At 37.8% G+C, this 22,371-nt stretch overlaps 1 protein-coding gene across 1 annotated transcript in view; it reads left to right on the forward strand.

Annotated features, from left to right (window-relative positions):
• ccdc141 (coiled-coil domain containing 141) overlaps positions 1-16,524 on the forward strand; it is a 43,829-nt gene extending 27,305 nt beyond the window's left edge. Inside the window, exons 14-25 of the mRNA XM_007890216.2 lie at positions 1,055-1,180; positions 1,683-1,871; positions 2,277-2,456; positions 2,567-2,716; positions 5,054-5,194; positions 5,341-5,538; positions 5,965-6,148; positions 8,484-8,602; positions 9,565-9,630; positions 10,398-10,943; positions 11,737-12,731; positions 14,184-16,524. Of these exons, the coding sequence (XP_007888407.2) occupies positions 1,055-1,180; positions 1,683-1,871; positions 2,277-2,456; positions 2,567-2,716; positions 5,054-5,194; positions 5,341-5,538; positions 5,965-6,148; positions 8,484-8,602; positions 9,565-9,630; positions 10,398-10,943; positions 11,737-12,731; positions 14,184-14,469 (3,180 nt within the window). The 3' untranslated portion in view covers positions 14,470-16,524. The remainder of the gene's footprint in view (positions 1-1,054; positions 1,181-1,682; positions 1,872-2,276; positions 2,457-2,566; positions 2,717-5,053; positions 5,195-5,340; positions 5,539-5,964; positions 6,149-8,483; positions 8,603-9,564; positions 9,631-10,397; positions 10,944-11,736; positions 12,732-14,183) is intronic.
• The last annotated feature ends 5,847 nt before the right edge of the window (positions 16,525-22,371 follow it).

A 22,371-nucleotide genomic window follows, 5' to 3' on the forward strand; every position in this document is an offset into this window, starting at 1 on the left:
GACTGCATCAAGGTTAGGAGTTGTAAGCTTAACTCTGCAGTAGGGATCTAGCAAATAGCCTATTTATTTTAAACTGTGCCATGTACCTTCATACTTCAGAGCACTTCATAACAAATGCAGCCTTGCAATTTTATGCTCTTTTTTGCCTTGTTGGAAGTGCAAGATAATTTGTGGAGCAGGAAGCTGGATATATATTTCCTGCCAAGGGCAGAGGAAAGTTCTGCACGTACACAGCTGCATGTATCCAACCCTACCATATTTCACCAACCAGCAGTCAAGACATGTTGGATTTTTAAAATTATTAAACATCTAAGAATGTGACCGTCTCTCTAAAATAACATTCCAAAGCTTAGTTTTCGAAGCCGAAGTGTTAGTTAAGACAACGGGCTCCAGTGTGAACGCGTTCTCCCACCCATCCCTCTATCCCCCAACCGCGCTTGATTCCAACGCCCTAGCAACATATTGATACTCGATGTAAATGGGGCATGAATGGTTGCAGCTGGAATAGGTTTGGTAACCTTTGAGGTAACCAAGGCTTATCTGCTGCTTATTTACTGCTGCCCCCAGGCCACTCCTGACCCTTTTCTGCCCAATTCCTGAGTCTATCCTAGTGGAACTGACACAGGATGTCACATAAGGATAACTTCCATTTGTAACATCCTTCTCCTTTGGCTCTGTCAGCTGTGTGAAGCGCTTTGAGATGTCCTCCTGATGTGAAAGCTGCTGTATATGTGCAAATTGTAATTTTAGTTGTCTATCAATCCTCACAAAAATGTTTACGAAATATACAGTGTTAAGAAGCAGAGCAACGTGTAACATACAGTTGTACAAGTCTGTGGAAGAAAAATACTTGATGGATTGACTGGTTTTTTCTAATCCCATGCATTTTTTTAAAAAAGTTCATAAACATTGTATTTATCCTGCTGGGGGATTTAATGCAGAACTTTATGTGAACATATTTTGGGACTGATTTACAAAATATAATTGTCTGCACCATCGCCAAGTAAATTCTTCCCGAACAAGAATTCCATCTGGGATATTTTGTCTTGTTCAGACAACTGGCAGTCTGAAGATGCTTGAAGAGGAACTTGTCCCTGAGTCTAGGATCGAACTTGGTACCAATCTTGAGACCATTGTCAATTTGCAGGAGAAATTCAGCAAAGCAAAGCCACTTTTGCAGGTGAGGGTTGCTGTTTGATTCTTGTCAAAATGCTGAATTGCGTGCTGCACATTTAATTATTGAATAAGCTCCAAACGTTTGTGACCATGCGAGAACCTCTCTCTGAGAATTTATCCAGAACATGTAAACTAGATGAAAATATTAGCTGACAGAAGTACACGTTCATTGTTTGTTTTCAAAATTTTAATAAAAATAATGTTTAACGTCTCTGTTCGTGTAGGATAAGGATCATGGTAAAATTGTTTTGCATTAGATTATTTGTATTTCTTTTAATATTAGCTGGGAGCAATATTTTATATGCAGCGGCAGCTTCGTGAGATTGCATACTTTCAGCAAGTTTTTCTACTGTCGGACTTTAATGGTGTTTCAATGGCAGAGAAAGATTGACCACGAAATTAGTTTCAGCAGTGTGCTTGGGGCAGGACTTTGACCAGGCTCTGTTTCCCTGCATCTTGTTATCACTTCAACTGTATTGCTTTCATGGTTTTGATTTTATCACTAGCAATTGAACGCAGAGGTGGAGTACATTGTAAAAACAGCTGAGCTATTGTCGGTAAAAGGTGTCTCCCAGAAGGAAAAAAGTGAAAGGGTTGTGGAACTTCTCAATGTTCATCAGCAAGTCAACAAAACAATAAAAGAATACGAAGCTGTTCTTCAGATGGCAGTTACATTTCATCGGACTACTCAAGAGGTAATGGAATGGAATGAAGCTTTTGATGTAGTTTCGGTGTGCTTTGAAAACTTCAGTATATTTCCTTAATTGATTTAGTTTATGGATTGAATTGACATGGTTCTGACTAGCTGGATCTCCAATCTGTTAATTCTGTTCTTAATGGTGTATTTTTAATCACTATTATGCCCGAAACTTAAGAGCTCTCTCTCTCTCTCCCCCGATTCCACCCCTTTTTTAAATCAAGACTAAAGACTTTCCTCTCCAACCGTGCTCATGGTCATCTCCTCCCTCCCCCGGTTCTGCATCAGGCTCGGCCACTGTTAAGCGCTTTGAGACGCTGCCCTGTGTGAAGGGTGCTATATAAATGCGAGTTGTTGTTTTCGTCATTATTGTTCCCTTTCCTTCAATGGATATTTATTTCAGCTCGAAAACCTAATGAGATCCGGAGACCTACAGTACCCAGAATCAGTTGCGGTGTCGCAGGATATCAATCAAGCAAAGGCCCAACACAGCCACCATCAGCAGAAACAAGCTCATGTGCGCTATTTATATAAACTAGCCCTCACGTTAGCAGTGGATGTAATTTCCATTGTACAGCATTCGGTAAGTTAATTTTGAATTGCACGAACGTCTCGACATTGACACACACCAGTGCTGATAAACTCCCGCTGCTCTGTCTTTCTGTAACAACTCCTATCATTTGTTTTGGATAGAAAACCATTGGTGCTTCAGTGGAGTCTCTTCAGCGGAAACTTGATTTCCTCGAGACTGACAGTATCCAATGGAGCGCAAATGCAGAGCGACATGGGGAGAAGCAGCAAGCAAACCTGGAATACTGCACCGCCAAAGAAGAAATACATGAGGTTACATGTCTTTCACAAGTTTTTAAATTCTCTGCTTCAGATTTATTATAAATTGAACACTTGGGGGTGGGGTGGGGGAGAGGCAGGGGTTCTAATTAAATAGATGCAAAATCATTTTGCGTCAGGACTAGTTCACTGGACAACAGCAATTTCAATGGCAAAACGATGGCTGTAAAAAATGGATTATACGTTGTGTAGAATATAATCTGATCCCGTATTTTTGTGCGCAGTAAAAAATCACACAAAAAGCTATTTTGTTGGCTGCTAAATTACTGTTGTGAATTGTTAAATGTGAATTGAGCAGGCCGCAGCTTATCAGGCAGGAGCTCTTTTCTACCCAAACTCATCCCTTAAATAATCACGGACTTTTCTACCAGCAGCTCTGGTAAAATATTTGCTTTTTTGACAGGATCTTAATGTTTTATCTGACACCTTCCACATCTGAGTAAACAATCAGTTTTAGCAATTGGGCTGTTCAATAGGGTCAGCCGACTGGTGATTCTCATCTCCTACAACCAGAGAAAGGAACCCCTTTAAACACAATCAGTACATAACAGATTGTGTTTGTGTAACTGTGGTAACGTGTTACTTTAATAGAGCAATCTGTTTTCATAAAAAATATCTTGCATTTAATGGTGAGATTCTCAACATCGAAGGTGTGCGAAAGAGGCAAACCATTGAAATATTTTCTTTACATTTTTCTAACATAAACATGTTAAAATTTCAACAAAATACCATTATACTGGTTTCCATTCGATCACTTCACTTCTGCACGTGGCTAGATAATTTTCAATTCATTTATCATTCAGCAATTTTGAAAAAGTACAGTAAATATGAAACCGCTTATATCACAATAATCTGAAAATTAGTACCAGAATATTTTCATTGAAATAAATGTGCTTTCTGAGCTTGAAATGTTTAAAAAAAGGTTTTACAAGTGCTTTATAAATCTTATCTTATCTCATGGGTGATTCTCTCAGCAGATGGTAGCAAAAGTCTCTCCTCATGCCATGGTTCTGACAAGACAGCTAAAATTAGAGGCAGATACTTGTGAAAGACAGAAAATGAACCAGCAAATACTGTTCACTCATGCAGTGACCATAGTTATTTCTCTGAACCTGTGTAAAATCATACTGCAGTATTAATACTACACCACGGTTTGGGCTAAATTGTCCTGTATGTGTTTGCGATGAGTTAACAAATTGAAATGAGCTCAGAGCCTGTCTGCATTTGGAGAGCTATGGTGGCATTTGAAGGAAGTTAATAGCTCTATAGCTATAAAAAGAAGTGGGGGGGAAGGGATAGCCCGAACAGCTGTCTGCGTTTGACACATGAGCCAGAATAGAAATTCTGTGATTCCCATTCCAGTAATCCAGTACTTTATTTNAAAAAAGGCAGACTCAGGCATTGTAAATCATTGGCTGAGGCTATGCAAAATCTACCACATGAGCTAAAATAAATTCTTGTTCTCTTCTTTATCTTGGTTTCTGACTGGGAAGAGATGACCAGTGTTTCAATTGAATCTTTGCGAATAGCTTAAAAAAAAATTTTAACGCATTTTTTCTGACGACTTGCTGATGGAAGATTGTCTGGGAGCTACGTGAACAATGTGCTCAGTTGCTTGTGTGGAAACCTTTTCCTGCGCAGGACCAATTCAGAGCAGGAAAGATATATCAGGGTTCCTGCACCTAAGTGCTGAAAGTGGTACTGGATCTGGTATAAAGTGGGCAGAAGACTCTTCATTCAAATGCTGCCATTGTTGGGTTGATTTCCAACAACAGTTGCCCAATTTTCGTACTCACTTGGGATTTCTATGGTTGTCTTGCAATGAAAACCAGCTGGTACCTAGACCACCTGCCACCATGTGCACATTTGCTTGTGCCTGGGGATGGATACTGGCACTGGGAATCAGGGACATTTCTCTCTCTTTCTGTCTCCTGTTTCCAGCAAAAATAAATAGTTGTTTGACAGTTTTAAAAAAAGTGTCAGTATCCATTAGTTAAACTTCTGAATATTTTGTTGATGTATAGCTGCATTGCATTTTAGTTTTTGTCACTCAGGAATGGTCTCTATTGATTAATATTGCATCTGTTATTCGGCAATTGCTGTCACTAGTTATCTTTTTCCATTATAAAATCATAACAAAAAGATCACTGGTTTACCAATCCGCATATGATAGAGCCAACTGTTACTATATATAGTATATATGATGGTGTAATATTTTCTTGAATTATCGTTGCACTAATTGTTGTCTGAAATGTGTGCACCTTTAGCCTGAAGCTATTATAAAGTTGATTTGGTGAACAAAATAAAAATACTGTAAAAATATATCCTTAGCTGAAAGAATCCTATAAAGATTTCAAGAAGAAGTTTAACAACTTGAAATTTAGTTACATGAAGAAAAATGAAAAATCCCGCAATCTGAAAGCTGTCAGAAATCAAGTGCAGCAAGTTGACATGTACACTGAAAAAATTCAGGTAGATGACGTTTTTGACCTTCTGTTTCACAGTCATTTTACTTTCACTGCACTTGACCGTTTTTTGGCACAACTCATTGCTTGCTTTTTCGAACGCACACGTGAAAAAAAGAATCCATACACGTATTGTGTGTTTCCCGTCTTCAGATATTTAAGAGGAAAATGATTCAATATGTGAATAAAATCACTTCGGTGCTAGAAAAGCAAACCCTGGAATCTGAAACTAATGTGCTCGAAGGATCCATCGGTGAGTTGCAGAAGCAGGTTAATGAGCTTGAAAAGACAGTGGAGGACTATAAACAAAACTTGGACGTGACTGTTCGCATGCAGCAGGCTATGGAGGAGGTATGTAATGCAGAGTGAAGCAAGATCTCGCATTCAAAATTCTCATTTTACGTTTGGTCACTGAATCTACGACTGTTTGTGCGACACTGCAGTGCGCAATTGGCTGCTGCATTTCGCCCACAAAATATACACTCAATTCACTTTACAGCATAATCTGTGAGCTGTTTTGAGACGTTTCAATGACGTGATATATCAAATGCAAGGATTATTATTATAAACTAGAAAGGACTGTCATCTTAATTGGATTCACCAATTTGGTATATTTTTTTTATCATGATTTAGTCGCCCATGCTTCATTTGGACATATTCCATGAGCATAAAAGAAACACAAAAGAATTGGGAGCAATTGCAATTGCATCATCAATTCATTCGAAGAATAAAATGTACAGAGAGCTGACTTTTGTTTCATTTACAATTACCTTGCAGAGCCAGTTTTGGTGTGAGGAAACGAGCGGTGCAATTGTGCGAGTTGGGAAATATTCTACCGAATGCAAGACAGAGGAAGCAGTGGGAATTCTGCTCAAACAGTTTGAAAAGTTTGTGTGGCCCACAGTTTCACCGCAGGAGACGAGAATCCAGCACATCACTGAACTAGCAGTGCGCCTATATGGTTAGAACCAACAGCTAAATGATTGGAGACCACATACAGGGCCAGAGATGCCTGTTTTGACAGCTTGCTTTTTTTATTATTATAATAACTAACAAATTCAGACAGAGGCACACTTACTGTTTACAATTTTATAACTGGTTAAATGCCTGTGAATGTCACACAACAATATTCCTAAATATCAGCTAACCATTACATTAACTTCACGTGTAAAACAATTGGAGCTAAATATTTTTTTACACACTGGACATAGCTGCTCCTAATTTGTCTCTGAATATCAAGTGATAAAAGATAACCATGTTCAAATGAAACATGGTCGAGACTAAATTGTCAGCTGTTAAAGTAATAGGTTGTTCACTCTGATCTTTTCTACAATAATAATCACTAAAATTCTACAACCAACTGAAAAATGTAGTTAAAATCTGTTGCGATGGCAATTTTATTTAGCAATCTGCAATTTCATTCTAATTGATATTCACATGTAGCACAGCAATAAAAAGGCTTAAAATAATTGCTGTTAAAATAATAATTTTATTCCTTCAAACGACACATGTTTTCCCCCAAAATGTTCTAACAAAAATGGCAGGTGCTGGCATGTTTTTCTTTATTATCCAGCTTGATTTGTGACTTTCTCTCCCATCACCTTTATTTGTCACATTTACACAAGGCCTCCGTTCATAACAAGTCTAGTTTGACACTTCCCTGTGTTACAATGTCAAACCCACTCATCTCCCCCTCCCCAGCTTATCTTCCAGCTCTCATCAAATTTCAATTCAGTCAAACTGCTCATCAAAATTCACTTTCACTCTGGCTCTTTGGCTTGCATAAGATTTTTTTAATATTTTGTGTCTAGCACTGGCATCGTTATCATCAGAACTGTAGAGAGCGCACACTTATATCAAACTCATTGCAACCAACACACCCTTTTCCTGGAAATTTTGAAGCTAACCATTGCATCACATTGCTTGTTCGATGCTGATCTGCACCTGTGCAATTTTAGCCTATGAACAAATTGAATCTCGAGGTAACAAAGCCTATGCCTATAGTTTTGTCTGTGTGACTTAGTAAAGAGTAAAATGTATAAGGAGAATTTGTAAACTCGTTTGGGCTCTCTTCAAAATTTGAGGATATCCATTTAAAATGGGAGGTAGCTAAATCTATCCATATGCCAAACTGCTATGGATTTAGTGGCTGACTTATAAATCTCATTGCTATTTATACATTTGACTGTCTGGCTTGTAACATTGCTATTTGTGATCGCACTGAATGGGTCCTACCACAAGATAAGCTTCCAATTTGCTTTAATTGCAAAGTCTCTTTGGTATTCACTGGTTGCAAGTCTATCAACGGTGTAGCACTATGTATGCTGCAGACCAAATTCCAACCAGCTCCACATCAGTGGTTCTTGATCTTGATGCATGTTAAGTCTGCACTCGATGACACTGGAATGTTCCCTATAAAGAAGTGCATTCCGACTGCATTTGTCAGCAAGAATCAATAGGCAATGTATGATAGACTCCCATTAACTTGCTAGGATTATTTTTTGTCAATATTGCATGTATTTTCTACCTGTTTCCCATTAGGTTCTTAATTCTTCAAATTTCAGTAAATTATTTGTATCAAAAGTTAATAATTATTATATTTGTGGGGTATTTAATGCAAAACAGTAGTGATCTAGTACACAAATATAAACTGGGAGAATATAACAGGATCGATGAGCTTAATCATCAGAACATTATACTTATGTTTTAGTCCATGTTGAGGGCATTGCCTGATGCCTTACACAGATGGTGTGACTTGCGTGTTGCATGTCACAAAATACATGTTCTACGTTCAGACGAAAACCCTTGCAAGTTCTTGCTGTGTGAGCTTAGAACAGCCGTTGCAACTTACCGCTACTTAGACAGCAATAGCTGCATATCATAATTCACAAAAATAACTAGCTTTTGGGCATTTAGAAATCACACCTTTTTCATATTCTCTGAATCTGAAAGCTGATCATAATTTTCAATAATTAGTTTAAGACTACCAGGTTGAATAAAGTGGAACCTTATGCAATAATTGCACAATGAATGTAAAGTAAGTACTCGCATTTGTATAGTGTCTCTTCATGTCTAAAAGGCATATCAAAAGCATATCGCAATTAAATACTATTAAGTGGAAAGTGTGTGGGAAACAATGGCAGCCATTTTGCACCAGTCATACCCTGCAAACTGGAATGGGATGAATGACCAATGAATCTGATTTTGATGGGTTTGCAATGGGGAATTGATAGTGATCAGTCTTTCTTCAATCTGCGATAAAATAACAGTTGAGCCTGTTTTGTTTACGCTTCAAGGTAGTGAAGAAGGAAAGAAATATGTGGAGAAAACCGTAACAAAGCACAATGAAATCCTGGACTCCATGAAGGAATTGTGCAATGGTCTAAGAGAGCTTGAAATAAAGCTGCAGATTAAGGTAGGGACTAAAATTGTGAAATTAATATTTTATAATAATATTATTATCAATATTTTATACTCTCAGTCCTAATCCTGCGCCAAGCAATTGAGAACATGCTGGTCAATCTGAAGCAAGCGACTATGGAGCGAGTTTTTGGGTTGATCTGTTCTCATCAGGCTCCTGTTACAGTTCAGGCAGAGCCCAATATTAGTGTTCATTCAGTTGCTACTGCTGTTGTCTGTTCAGTGAGTTGTTTCTCTGATCTAAATTGCTGACTGGACTCAAACAGTAACAAACTGCTGCTGAGACTGATGGAGGTTTTTAGTTGATAACTTATTCCAGTGTCTTGGGATGTCCTCCCGACGTGAAAGGCACTTTACAAATGTAATGTTGTATTGTATGTCAGATCATCTCTGGACAATCTCCCGAATCAGGCCGCTGAGCCCTTAATTGTGTTTGATTGTAAAACATTGAACTAAATAGAGTGTTGTATTTCAAGCATCGTGATCAAATTTGTTATTTGGTATTCCTGCTAGGAGATTTTGCACAGTTAATACTGACATTGATTCAAGCTTTAGACTGCTAGTTCAGTTATACGAATAAATAATTCTCACCTGAATGGGCTTATCCTTGAGCTAGCTGCCTGTTATTTGTGTTGTTGTGTTAATTTCTGCTGGTCAAAAGTATCTACATGGATAATACAATTCTGGAATATGTTTGTTTGATAATGGTAACAATAATAATCCTTGCATTTGATGTAGCATCATTGAGACTTCTCAAAGCACTTCACAGAATACACTGGAAAGCGAATTGACGGTGTGTTTTGTGGGGGTAACGAGATAGCCAATTGCACACAGAAAATGGCATTGTTTCACATTACGAAAAGTTCAGTGACAAATTGTACAGTATAAATCCAATATATAACACACTGTCACATTGCTTGAGCTGCTCTGACTTTTTTGTATGTCAATTTTCAACAGACTGATGCTGCTGGACAGAAATCAGGAGAAAGTGCAAGTAAATCACAAGGAACCAGTGTTGAAAAGGTAGCAACTTGTCAGATTCAAGTAACCTGGCATTATTAAGGAGTTTTTATTGATAGGTGTGAAGATGTTCATTTATTTTAAGGCAAAGATGGAGAGAAACATTCCACCTATCTCCCTGATCTGGATTTAACCCAAAATCTTAGCGAGGAAAAGACCGCATTCCAGTCCGCTATTTACAAACCTGGTAAAAAATAATTATACTGTGTGTTTTTAGTGGTGAATTGTCTCCATTTTGTTGACTAGTTACAGTAAGTTATGCGGTATAAATCAGAGTCAATGTGAATTGTGCTGGAATGCTGCTCCGCACACCTCCTCAAAAAGCTAGCTTCAATCACACTGTTACAGTATAAATGCAATGGGTGTGAATATTATTGGGCTCCACTCCTCTGTAGCCCCTTGAAAGATCCCAGGCAATCCAATGGGCAGACAAGAGCCATCAATAGACCTTTATTGTAATGTTATCAAAGAGGTGATCATCTCAGCTGTAACATTAAAGCTAAATTCCTGATTCAGTGTTCTGTGCATGAACAGAAATCAGACGCTCATGTTGAGTGGAGTTGATGGAATATATATCCGACATCCTGTCCCACATCACTCTATTGCTGCAAATCGCATCCTTTCCAATATATGAACGCAGCAGAAATGTGCACTGTGGAGTATTATTTCTCTGTGTTCTTTTTGATAAAACAAACTTGACGAAATGTTACTCGATTGAATCAAATCAATGAGAACTGAAGTTAAAAACTGAACTAACTTACTTCCGACAGGGAGAAAACAGTATCTCTACCCAAAGATCACCTGTGGAGACTGGTTTGAAAGCAAGCTATCAGTCACTGGACTGCTGTAAGCAAGAAAGTAAAGTGGAAACTTCATCCAAAGCCACTCTGGACTCAACAACACTGATAAAAGGAAGCCGTGAGCTGGATTCCATACTTGTTAGCATAGATCACAGTCATGCTTTTAGCACAAGCAGAGCTGCCACAGAGGATTCCCAGACAGTAACAGATAACATTACAATCTCCTCTGAAAGAGAGATAATGAGTGTTCAGAGTTACACCGCCACCTTTTCACAGCAATTTAATGTGAAATCATCCCACGGACAATCACTCTGTCGATCAGCGGCTGCCACTGACTCAGGAAGGAGAGTTTTTGCCCTTCAGCTGATAGAAAACAAGGCAGAATCCACAACACATTCTAACATTAATTCAAGGACGTCATTGCCAGGTTCAGCCAAGAATCCTCGAGATAATGAAATGGAAGAGATGCCATACATCACTCAGATACTGGAGGAACAACAGGTGTCACACAGCTATGTAGGTATCTCTTTAAAACTCTTCTTAATTTTAGAGGGGAAAAGGGTGATGCAGAAAGCTCCAGAATTGGATCTGACCTGGCAACCCTATGGTTTATTTCATAAAGGTCACACTCAAAACTCCAATCTAGATCACAGATTACTTCAATATGTTTCTTAAACACTTAACACTTCAATACTTTACCTATGGAATTGGTGGGTGCATAGAAATACACGAGCGTACATTTTCATAGCAGTTGATTGCAAAGAAAACCCAAATAATAAATATTTTAGAAGAAGATTGCAGAAAGGAGTTAAAGAATGTAATTAGGTTTGAGGGGAGTATGAGGGGTGCTGCCAGTGTAGGAGGCGAGTGGAGTTGTGGGGATGAAGCCTCTACTCGATATCCTTTGGGGGAATCTTTAGGGGGAATTTCTCACGGGATGGAAAATAAGTTTATGTTCATATCTGGATTATAACCATAATTTATCGTGCTTATTGAGGGATCAAGACCAGCCCTGGGGAGGGGGACTGTTATGATATCACACATTGTTATTTCTGCTGCCAGCCAGAATATTAGGTCTTGTGAAGGGATCATATTTCTCACCCGAGTTTCCCAGGGAGTATTCCATCCTGAATCGTGACAGATGCAACCTGCAAAGCATGAGGAGGGAGGGTATGTGTAGGGTTTGGGGAGGGTATGAGGGGTGATACTTCTGTAATCTTTATGTTAAGTAAATTGCTTTTGGTTTTCATGACGTATCAATTCACTGGAAGCCAATTTGACCTTTTTCATTTTTTCTCCCATTTTTAAGGAACTTTTAAACGTTACGTTGGACCAACTGATAAGCGATCAGATCACAGATTCGGTGGCAGAAGATCGATATTCGCGGGAAACTACAGAGCCTCTTTGTTTTGGTACAGAGGGCAGCACAGCGACTGATAGAGACCTGCAAAATGAACTTTTAGTGGATGAAACCCTATCCGTGGAAGAATATGAATGCATGTCACCAGATGACATATCTTTGCCTCCACTTCCTGACACTCCGGAATCAAATATGCTCCATTCTGAAACAGAACTGGATGAGATGTCTCAGTTAAGTTCTCATAGTCGGCATTTTGGATCTCACAGTACAAAGCCACAAATGGAAATGGACTGGAGCAGAATGACTGATCGCTCTGACCTGGTAACACCTGTTGCCATGGCTGACACCATAAATCATTCAAGACCGCAAGCTTCTCATAAGCCTGAATATTATTCATCTCGCTATTCAAATCCCTGCACTGGACTCTCCACCACATACAGATCCGAATCTCCCCCTTTTATCCAGAGCCCACTGACAACCCCTGCACCCACTCTCGTTTCCAGCACCCTTTCGAGTATCGTGAAATCCCAAACTGTGGCTAAATCGTCAATCCGTGATTCTATCTGTCAAGTGCATGAGACACAGCTGCAGACCTATGACATGCATGAGAGTGTGATTGAGACCCAGGAGTCACTACTGCACGAACCCAAGAGTAACCGTGTTAAAAACGAAACGGATTCTAACAGCAATGAATTCCATGTTCCAACTGAACCACTAACAGTAGCCCTCAGTGTGCACCCACCCACGCATGACACCAGAGGCCACCACAAAGAAACCATCATCCGAGAGGGCATCCGCGGTCCATTGAACAACACAGCTATGCGCTGCCTGACTGGCACAACACCGAGCTTCTCCAAGCTCTTATCTAATGTCAATGTGGTAGAAGGTTCTCCTGTGACCTTGGAAATAGAAGTAGCAGGATTCCCAGAACCAACTTTGACGTGGTGGGTAGCCTATAACAAGCAGCAGTAATATCTACATGCAGAACTGCTTCTAACTTTAAATATTTAATTCTACATTAACATTGCGTACCGTTAGGGGTTCAGCATGAGCTTTTGACGACGGGGCCTGATTTTGTTTTCAATGTTCCATCTCATGATGCGATGTGGACCAAACGGCTTTGCTGGCAACATTGGTACCTCCTGTTTCTGAAGCAGTTGTAATGAAAATTATGTCCGAATTAGATGCAACTATCAGCTGAACTTCAAAACAGGAAATTATCAATGCAACATGAGTAAAGCAGACGATCAGTAATTTAGACTTATAAAACAACCAAAACATAACAAACCTCACATGAATATCACGTTAGGCATTCACCAAAAATAATACACAGTCACTACACTTTCCAGTAAATCCTGTAAACCGCTTTGGGATATTTTGGCTGCGTAATTAGATGCTATATCAAATGCAAGGAATAATATAATTATAAAATTAACTTAATAATATAATTAAATAATATAATAATTATATCATGAAGTTGTTTTGTAATAAATATCTTTCTGCAAAGGTGAGTATTTTAATCCTCTAATATTATGTGCATTGCACTTCCGCTAAGTAATTCTCATGAGCGATTCGCAGTCTTTGAATGATAAACGCTTAGTTCAATGGCCACACACCACTTTCATGTTGTCCACGGTATTGATCAAGATTCATCCAAGCAAAACATTAAACTGTCGGGAGAAAAATATTCATTATCATTCCAATGTTTCCACCATCACTTCTTCAGGGAGAGAATGCGTAAATCTGGGACCAACTTGTTGGTCTTTTCCAATACTGTACATTCCTATATTTTAAGCAAATTGAAAGCCTTACTCATAACAGACTACAATAATGTCACAAAAGTGATCTTGGAATCTCATAGTTCTTTAAGCTTCCATTTTACATAACATTTGGATTTGCTTTAGGACACTGAATTTGATATAACTAATTTTGCTCCATTCACTGGCTTGATGGTGATTTGACACAATTTGTGGTTTGAAGGAACACAAAGGTGAAGACACATAACACTGACAAAAAGATTTGGAAGTCCTGGAAGATGGAAATAAACCTTTGCGTGCTTTTGTCACACAGCTAGGAAAACAATGTACTTTCAGATTGAAAAGGAATCCATTATAAATCACTCGCGTCTTCTCGAGGCACGATCAAAATACAAGCCGCAAACGTTTGCGACTTTGAAAATATTTCCCAAATCAGGCCGCAAGTTATTAGTTATTTGAGATTCTTACTAACACTTAACACATTGTAGTGTTAATTTGTCATACTAAAAATGTTACTTGCTTTGTTTATCCGAAGTTAGTATAAAATTAATATTGTGTCTTTTTGGATGTTCTTGTTTTAATCAGGTGTTTAACTGGTGCTGGTAACTGCTTGACTTGAAAATGCACTTTTTACTTCAGGTACAAGAATGGACAGAAGCTGACAACAGATCAGCGCTTAGAAGTTTCACAAAAGGAAGGCAAACACATTCTTTTCATTCAGAAGGTGTCTGATACAGATGCTGGCATTTATGTTGTACGAGCTATAAACTCTAGTGGCACTGTCAGTTCCACTGCTATACTTCAAGTACAAGGTAACTGCAGACTCAGATGTTTCCACATTGATCCTATAGACTGGCTCACCTGTCTCGCTTGGCTGTGTATATTGTGTGTTAGCTTGTCTCTAATGTATGCACTGTTTATTTAACTGCTATGTATCACTGTTTTGATTACATTGATGTTTTTCACCTTATACTAAAAATAAAGTTGGAACCTGTCCTCACCACAAATAATATCACGATACAGTGTTTCCATGGTAATGTACTGTCTCTGCACCACAAAACAGTTTTAAATGTTAACTTTTGTTCATTGAAAACTCAATAGTTTCACTGAAATACTAGTAATGTAATTTAAAGCATTGACTGTTACTTCTCAGTAAGATATCATAATATTCCAGTATCGCTGCATAGCATTAACAGAATCGTACTGTTAATAACACAATCAATGACACTGATTAAAACCTTCACCCTGTTTGTCCAAATTCACAGTAGTATTAGCACAAAAACTGAGCAACTTGACGAGTCTAATTAGTTTTTAATTGCACACTTTCTGATATTCTTATCTGTTTGCAAAGAAACATTTTTGAAACTATTTTTACGATGAGTTAAATATGCCTATATATTTTATTATATAAAACATTCTTTTTGTGAGATTTTAACTTCCTGATACTGTTTGTGCGATATGTTTTGGAATAGATGCAATGTAAAATTATCAGGTGGAATTTTAGATTAATAGGTGGCAGAGTGGAGTGTGTTGATGTTGTGATACACTGTGCACAGAGCAATAGGAAATGTGCTGTGATTTCTCAAAACGGTGGTAGAGTATATATTTGCAATCCGATAGCGAAACAGTGACTGGAGTCTGGGAACATAATGAATGCTCACACTCTCAGCCAGCAGCTCATTACAAGAGTGAAGGGAGTAAAATAAGAATAACAATTTAAAATCAATGAAGATTCAACGTGCTGTATGTTATAACAAAGACTAGGGAAGTCAGATAAAAAAGGCATTAAAAAAACAGGATTAATTCAGAGGCTGTATTGACCAAATTGTATAACAGATCACCAATATAATTACCTTTCAGTATTCTACACTAAAATTAATGAAAATTGATTTCTTAAGTTAAAAGTTTAGGATTATGGAAAGGCTGTGTGTCCCTAAAATGAATTGCATTTCCCCATTGCATATTTCCCTATATGGCTTTGCAATACGTTGGCAACACTTTATCAGCAATCTTTCGGTGCATTTGTATTTGTTCCTGGTATTGTTACTGTTTTCCACTGTGTACATTTCAGTGTGATTTCTCATCTTTGGTTCCACTCACTCTGAGACCAATTAAATCCAGTTTATTGAAGCTGCCTTTTGATATGAAGCTGCCTTTTGATAGTACGGTAGTATCCAATTTAACCAAACTGACAAAGACACTGAAACATGCAAGGTTAACGCAGTGCACTTTCTATTCTGCTCATTGTAATACACTGGACGTGTGGACAAGTTTTGAATAAGACTTGCATGGAGGTCGGATCAAAGGTAGTTCACATGAAAAGTAATTTCTGATGTTCATATTTTACAATTTAAATACAATTCCTACATGTGAAAAGTTGCATGCTTGCAGTTCCTCTCCCACGTCAAATGCAAAAAAACACAAACTCAACAACATGCAATAAGCACAAATAGCTTATGTTTTCATTTAGATTATTTTTACATTTTGTTCTTGTAAATCAAAAAATAAAACAAAGAGGGCATCTCCTTTATAGATCTCCCTGCATATATACTCTACAGGTACTGCAATGTATGGGGTACCAGTGGTAACTTTATTGTCTATGGTTTCAGATGTCATTGACAATGTGGAATAATGGACTAAACTGAAGGCAAGGCATGTTTGTTCAATTCAGTTAACTTTAGTACATTACAAATAATAGTTCAGCTGACAACTACACCTGACATTTGTTTTGTAACATTCTTGGACATCTTTTATTTAAAAATGCGGTTGAGTTCAGGGATAAAGAACAAAGAGAATGCAAACTTTGCACAACTTGACTTCTCAGCAAGAATCAATAGTGAGGTTATTCTCCGCAATGAAAGTGAATTGATTTTCATAGCATGGTGGTTTGTGTACACTGCTAAAGCATCTAAAGGAACCATTTTCATGCAGTGTTGAACTAATAATAATAAAATAATCCTTGCGTTTGATATAGCGCTTTATCACGTCTTCAAGACGTGTGAAAGTGCTTTCACAGAATATATTGTAAAGTGCAGTGACTGCAGTGAAATTAAATATTTTATCAATGCGCAAAGTAGAAACAGAAGAATATTTTTCTATTAGAATAGTGCAGGAGTACAGGAATTTTATAAGAAAATGCCTTACAATGCTCAAATTTATGCAGACCTGGACAACCTAGATGAACGTGACTGTGTTTGCTACAAAAAGATATTTACTTTGATATTGATATTCCTTCAAAAGTCAATACAAAGTAAATGTTTACAGCTGTGGAGTTCATGTGCGTGAGGTGGAAGGCAATGGACTATATTACTAGTCTCAACAAACATACACATCCAAGTGTATTGACTGGTAAAAGATCCAGAGTTGATTTGCATTGTATTGATGTGTCTCCTACTGGTTCATACATAAAATAAAACTTGAGATTATTAATTGTGTTAGTAAGAACTATTCTTTTTTCTCAGATGAGTCTTGTTTGTATATAACATACAGTGTAAGGTCTTTTTGTGTTTTAAAGTTTTAAACATAACAACTGGAGATTTATAAAAATGATGCACTAGTCATAATGATACCTCCCCTCACAACCACACACTTCCCAATTGAGAGGCGTTATCAATGACTGGAACAGGTTGGCAGGAAAGGTGATAGAGTCAGTCCAGGACCCTGGACTCATTTAAAAAGCAGCTTGATGCTATGATGGAGGGATGGTAGGTTGGGTGTGCGGGAGGGATGAAATGCGATGGGCTAAAGGGACTTCTTCATCTACATCAATCTTGTTAGCAAACCATTTTCTGGTCTCTTGGTAGCTCTCTTCTTTGTTGAGATTTCCTTCAACCACAACAGGTCAAGCAATCTCTGCATAGTTGAGCTACCTTACCATTGCTTACAAGCTCTAGAAACCACAACAGCTCAATCACATTTTATTCCTGATTTAATCTCGGATGGACATTCAGATGAGATGATGAAATTAATTTCAGGGTCTCTTGAAATAAGGAGGAAATGAGGGGGCTTGGTGGCACTAGAAATGAATATAACAAAATAAGAACAAAGATAACTTTTTTTAAAAAAGGTGTAGAAATAAGGTACATCCCTAAGCGAAGGAGAATAGCAGGAGGCTGAGACCAGAGTAGGTATATAAGGACATTGGCAGTGACAAAAAGGCACAGAAGGATTTAAAAGACTAATATGAAATAGAAGTCTTATAAAAGTCACTTAAATAAGCGTTGGAAAGGCTAAGAAGAAAATAGGTGGATAGGTGAAAGTAGAAAGAGGAATCTTTTTGAGCTGTGTAGAAAGTAGTTGAAGCTTTAAATACCCATATACTTTAGAAGCAAATTGACAATCGAGAAGTAGTAGATATCATCAACAAATTCCTCCCAATAGCTCTTGTGAACGAAAGCTGTGTATAAATTCTGGATCTAGTCAACAAGGAGCCTTTGGGCAGTCTGAATTCTTCGGTTCTGTAAGCTGAACAGGAATGAATGCATTTCACTGTCATTTTAGAATTTTTTTCATGTCCTCAACATCAGAGGGGCCTGAAATTCAATCAAAAGTTAACCCAGCGACTGGGCTAACGCATCCCTTCATTTATTCCACATAGTCAAAACACTACAGCTGTTATTAATGTCAAATAAACGCGAACAGATTCATGGGAGCATTTGCAAGAACTGTAAAAGGTAATTGTAAGCCTCACGTTAGAATAAAGAACCCAACATTCCTGAGTTTGACATTCCTGTCATCACAATTCCAGTGATCATCTAGACGTGCATAAATAGGGCTGATGGTTGAGAGATTGCATTCATAGACAATTTATCAGTTGTACTGTAGGTTTTCCAAACCTCAGAAAATGGTTTCAGTGAAAAGGGCGGAAAAAGGCCAATTTAGTTTAATAAGGTCTACATAAAGGGCATTAAAGCAAAACTCTGCACAATGGAGCAGATACCTCTAAGAGAGTTATTAATGTTATTGCCTGAGTGATTTATTGAAGGATATTAAGGTATCACCAAAGCGGTCAGGAATCTTTGCCCCTGTATGAGAAATTAATATAGAACAGTGCAGTAATACAAATGCACAAGCTACGTTGGAGTGCATATTGGAGTGGAGAAGGCCCAAGTACATGGAGCGTACTAATTTTGGTGCCAATTCAATTGCTGCTATTTTTGTGCAGGTTTGCTATATTCAGGAATCTATCAGTTTGTTTCTTTGTGAAGTGAATTAATGAAGCAGGTAATTGTATCACCAGGATTGTCGCTGTATCCACTTCAACCATCAACAGCAGGCGCCTTTGGAAAGCTGTTCTAAAGGATCACATCGCTCATTTCTACTGAGCTCTGCAACCAGGCACTATATGGATGTATTAACAGTCGGAACTATATGCCATTCCTATTCAGCTTTTGCTGCCTATTGCATATATTTTGTGTGGCTTATGCATGTAACTCGCAATTATTTAGGAAAAAAAACAAATGATTTCTTGGCAACTAACTTGCTGAAATTATTCGATTGGCAAACAAAGTCAATTTAAACATTGTAGATTAGATTAATCACAAAATGATTGTGTATAAGTGTGTTGAATGGAGACTACTGATGATCGCAAGGTCATTTAAAATGCACTGCATCTCTGTCAAGGAAAAGATAAACCAACAACTTTGCTGTTTTCCAAGTGTGTTTTCTCCATCAATGCAAACCCTAGATAGGCCTGGGATAGGGGGCAAAGGTGGGTATTTGGAGTTGAGGTACAGATCAGCTATGATCTAATAGAATGACAGATCACACTCAAGGGCTGAATGGCTTATTTCTGTTCCTATATTCCTATAGATAGAAGGCTTGAAAAATTAAAATAAAAATTTCATTAAATGAATATAATTAAAAAATAGATTATTAAACAAACTCTTAATTAGTTGCCAATAGTATTACAAATTCCTTTATGTCAGAACCATCCCTGGAATTTGCATTTTAACTCTCTACCAGCAAAATCTTTTCAGTACAAGGTATGAGCTATTGATAAACAGTGCATTATATTGTGGAAATCTTATTGCCACATTAGATCAAACTGGCAACTTGTTCCTCAGTTCTGCTGTATCAGAAACTTTCCATTTTCTCTGATTATAGTAAATTTTCATTTTCTATCATTCATTATAGTAAATTCATCCGTGAAAATTAATCAGAAGTAAATTGCATGGCCTTGTTTCTTACAGTGGATGATTCTCTGCCCCCTCTCTGTTTTTCTAATAAAGCATTTATTTAAAAGATCTTTGTTCGAGAAACTTTATTTCTAAAAATAACTCTCACAACTAACATCATTCCAACATAGTTACACACGAAATGTATTTTTATTTAAAAAAAATGTAATTTATTTCTAGTACAAGACAAGCCTCCTGACTTTGAAAAGAGATTTGCCGATTGTGTTTTAATGCGAGGAGATGATCTGATACTCCAGTGTATTATATCAGGACAACCCAAGCCAAGTGTGATGTGGTTTAAAGATTCCACAGTGCTGTCACCCAGAGATTCCAATGTGAGAATCACTTGCTTTCATTTTTGCTCCATTTACACATTTATTTCATTGGACAATTCAGTTGTAACTTGTACGTAGTCATTTTTAAACTAGTGCAATGTGTTGTTTTGTTCAGGTAACGAGTTCAGGTGAAACGCATGTATTCAGGAAAAGAAACATTGGCTCAGCTGATACTGGCTTATATAGTTGCATTGCCACAAACACAGAAGGTGAAGCGTGCTGTTCTGCTTCAATAGTTGTTACAGGTAATTACGGAATTATTTAATCCATTGAAAAATATTTCCTGCATTATGTACTACTGTGCTTATCATTAATCCAGTGATGATAACTAAATGACAATTATGGGTTCAGGATAAAATGCTAACATTCAGGTTTGCTCAGGAAAAGGTGGATACTCATTCTCAGCTAGAAGGGTTGAAGATCTGATTGCGATCCAGTGAAAAGAGCCTCTAGTGATTGGAGAAACTAAAGGTCGAAGCTAAGCGTATTTATTTCCATCGACTGCAAATTTCTCAATAAACTTATAACGCAAAATCTTTCAAGCCAAGCTGCTACTGTGAATGTGCGGCAACAATATGAAGAAGCCTGGAGGACAAAAGACTTCAGCTGAGAATGTCAGCCATTATCATATCAAAAATGAACTGGTTAATACCACCTATTACATTGACATTACACATGGAATTAACTCAATTATATCAGAGAAGGGGGCCATTTGCTTCTCAAACCTAAGACAGTACTAGGCTCATCCATTGGGACCTATCTAAACTAATACAACAACAACGTGCACTTATGTAGTGCCCTCCACCCTGGGTAGCGTCTCAGAGCGCTTAACAGTGGCGGAGCCTGACTCCGAGCAGGTGGTGAGGGAGGTGACCGTAAGCACGGTCAAAAAGGAAGATTTTTAGGTGGGTCTTGAAAATGGGGGCAAGGTGGAAGGATTGAGGGAAAGTGTTTCAGAGCTTCAGGGCGTACTGGCTGAATGCGCAATGTCCAATGGTAATCCCACTTCCCTGCTCTTTCTCCATACTATTATATATTCTTCACCTTGAAAATCCTTATCCAATTTCCTTTTGCAGGATTGTTATGATGACGGTCTCCAAAACAGTCCAGAAACACAAATCCCCCAAATAATGAATACCTTAGAATGGATTTGATTTCCGACTGATTGTTACATCTACACTAATTTCTCTTCCATATTCATGACATCAAACAAACGTTGATTAGGTGACTGTCTCCCAATGATTTGACTGCCTCCCTATTATTCCCTTTGGAAATGTTTCATGCATGCAGAAAGGGTAGGTATTTGTCAAGGCGAAAAATATATGAGTTTAAACCATTGAACCTTATCTTCGAATTGTAGCTCTGTAAGTGCTAATCAATGCTGATTACAAGTTTATTATGTTTATTTCATTAATATTATATAGCATCATTAGTGCTGACATATATTACATAGTTAATGCTCAGGTTTATGTTAATGTTTAAGAGTCAGTTTATAATAGCTATGGCTGGTAATAAACATGATTTTTAATAATGGGTTATTTTACAAAATGAACGATGCTATAAAATTCCAATTCTTTCACAGAAAGCAGTAAAACAGTCTGTAAGCTTTCATTATGGGAATAAAACGCTTAACCTCTATTCCTATGTTTTAAACCATTCACTTCCATCGAAGCTGCTTTGCTGAGGGCAAAGGATATTTAACGTATCTTTGAATTCATATCCCATAATATAGGTTTTAATACTAATATTTAATCATATTACCAACTAGACCATAAATGCAAAAACAACTATTATGATGACTATTTTGTCTACTCCGCAGGATTAAAAAAAAGATCCACATAAAACCTGTAGAGCATGAAAAATGCATAATTGGTGAATTTCTACATCATTTTGGGAAACATTTCTAATTCCACTTGATCTCAATTACCATTTCAGAAAAACCTAAAGCACAGTTATGCACTTTTAACAAGGACACCGCTGAAAAAAGTGATAAAGATGTGACAAAGACAGTAACAACTGAATCAGCTGCAAACATACAAGGCCTTGAAGCAAGTTATTCAAAAGGCCAAAGATCAGAGACTGGACAAGTTCAGCCGGGGTAGGTTATTCAATATCTATTTATGTGGCAACCGATGCCTTTCGGTTTGTGTCACCATGGAACACATAGGACATCCCGTCAAATGGACATAACCCTTTCATATCTGTTTTAATGTAAAGATACTGTAGTAAAGTGGAGCAGCACTGCATTGGAGTGTCAGTCAAGACTATGAGCTTGAGAGGCGAGAGTGCTACCAACTGAGCCAGGCTGATTCCTTA

Source organism: Callorhinchus milii, unplaced genomic scaffold (genome assembly GCF_018977255.1).
Source record: "Callorhinchus milii isolate IMCB2004 unplaced genomic scaffold, IMCB_Cmil_1.0 Scaffold6, whole genome shotgun sequence".
In the NCBI taxonomy this organism is placed as follows: domain Eukaryota; kingdom Metazoa; phylum Chordata; class Chondrichthyes; order Chimaeriformes; family Callorhinchidae; genus Callorhinchus; species Callorhinchus milii.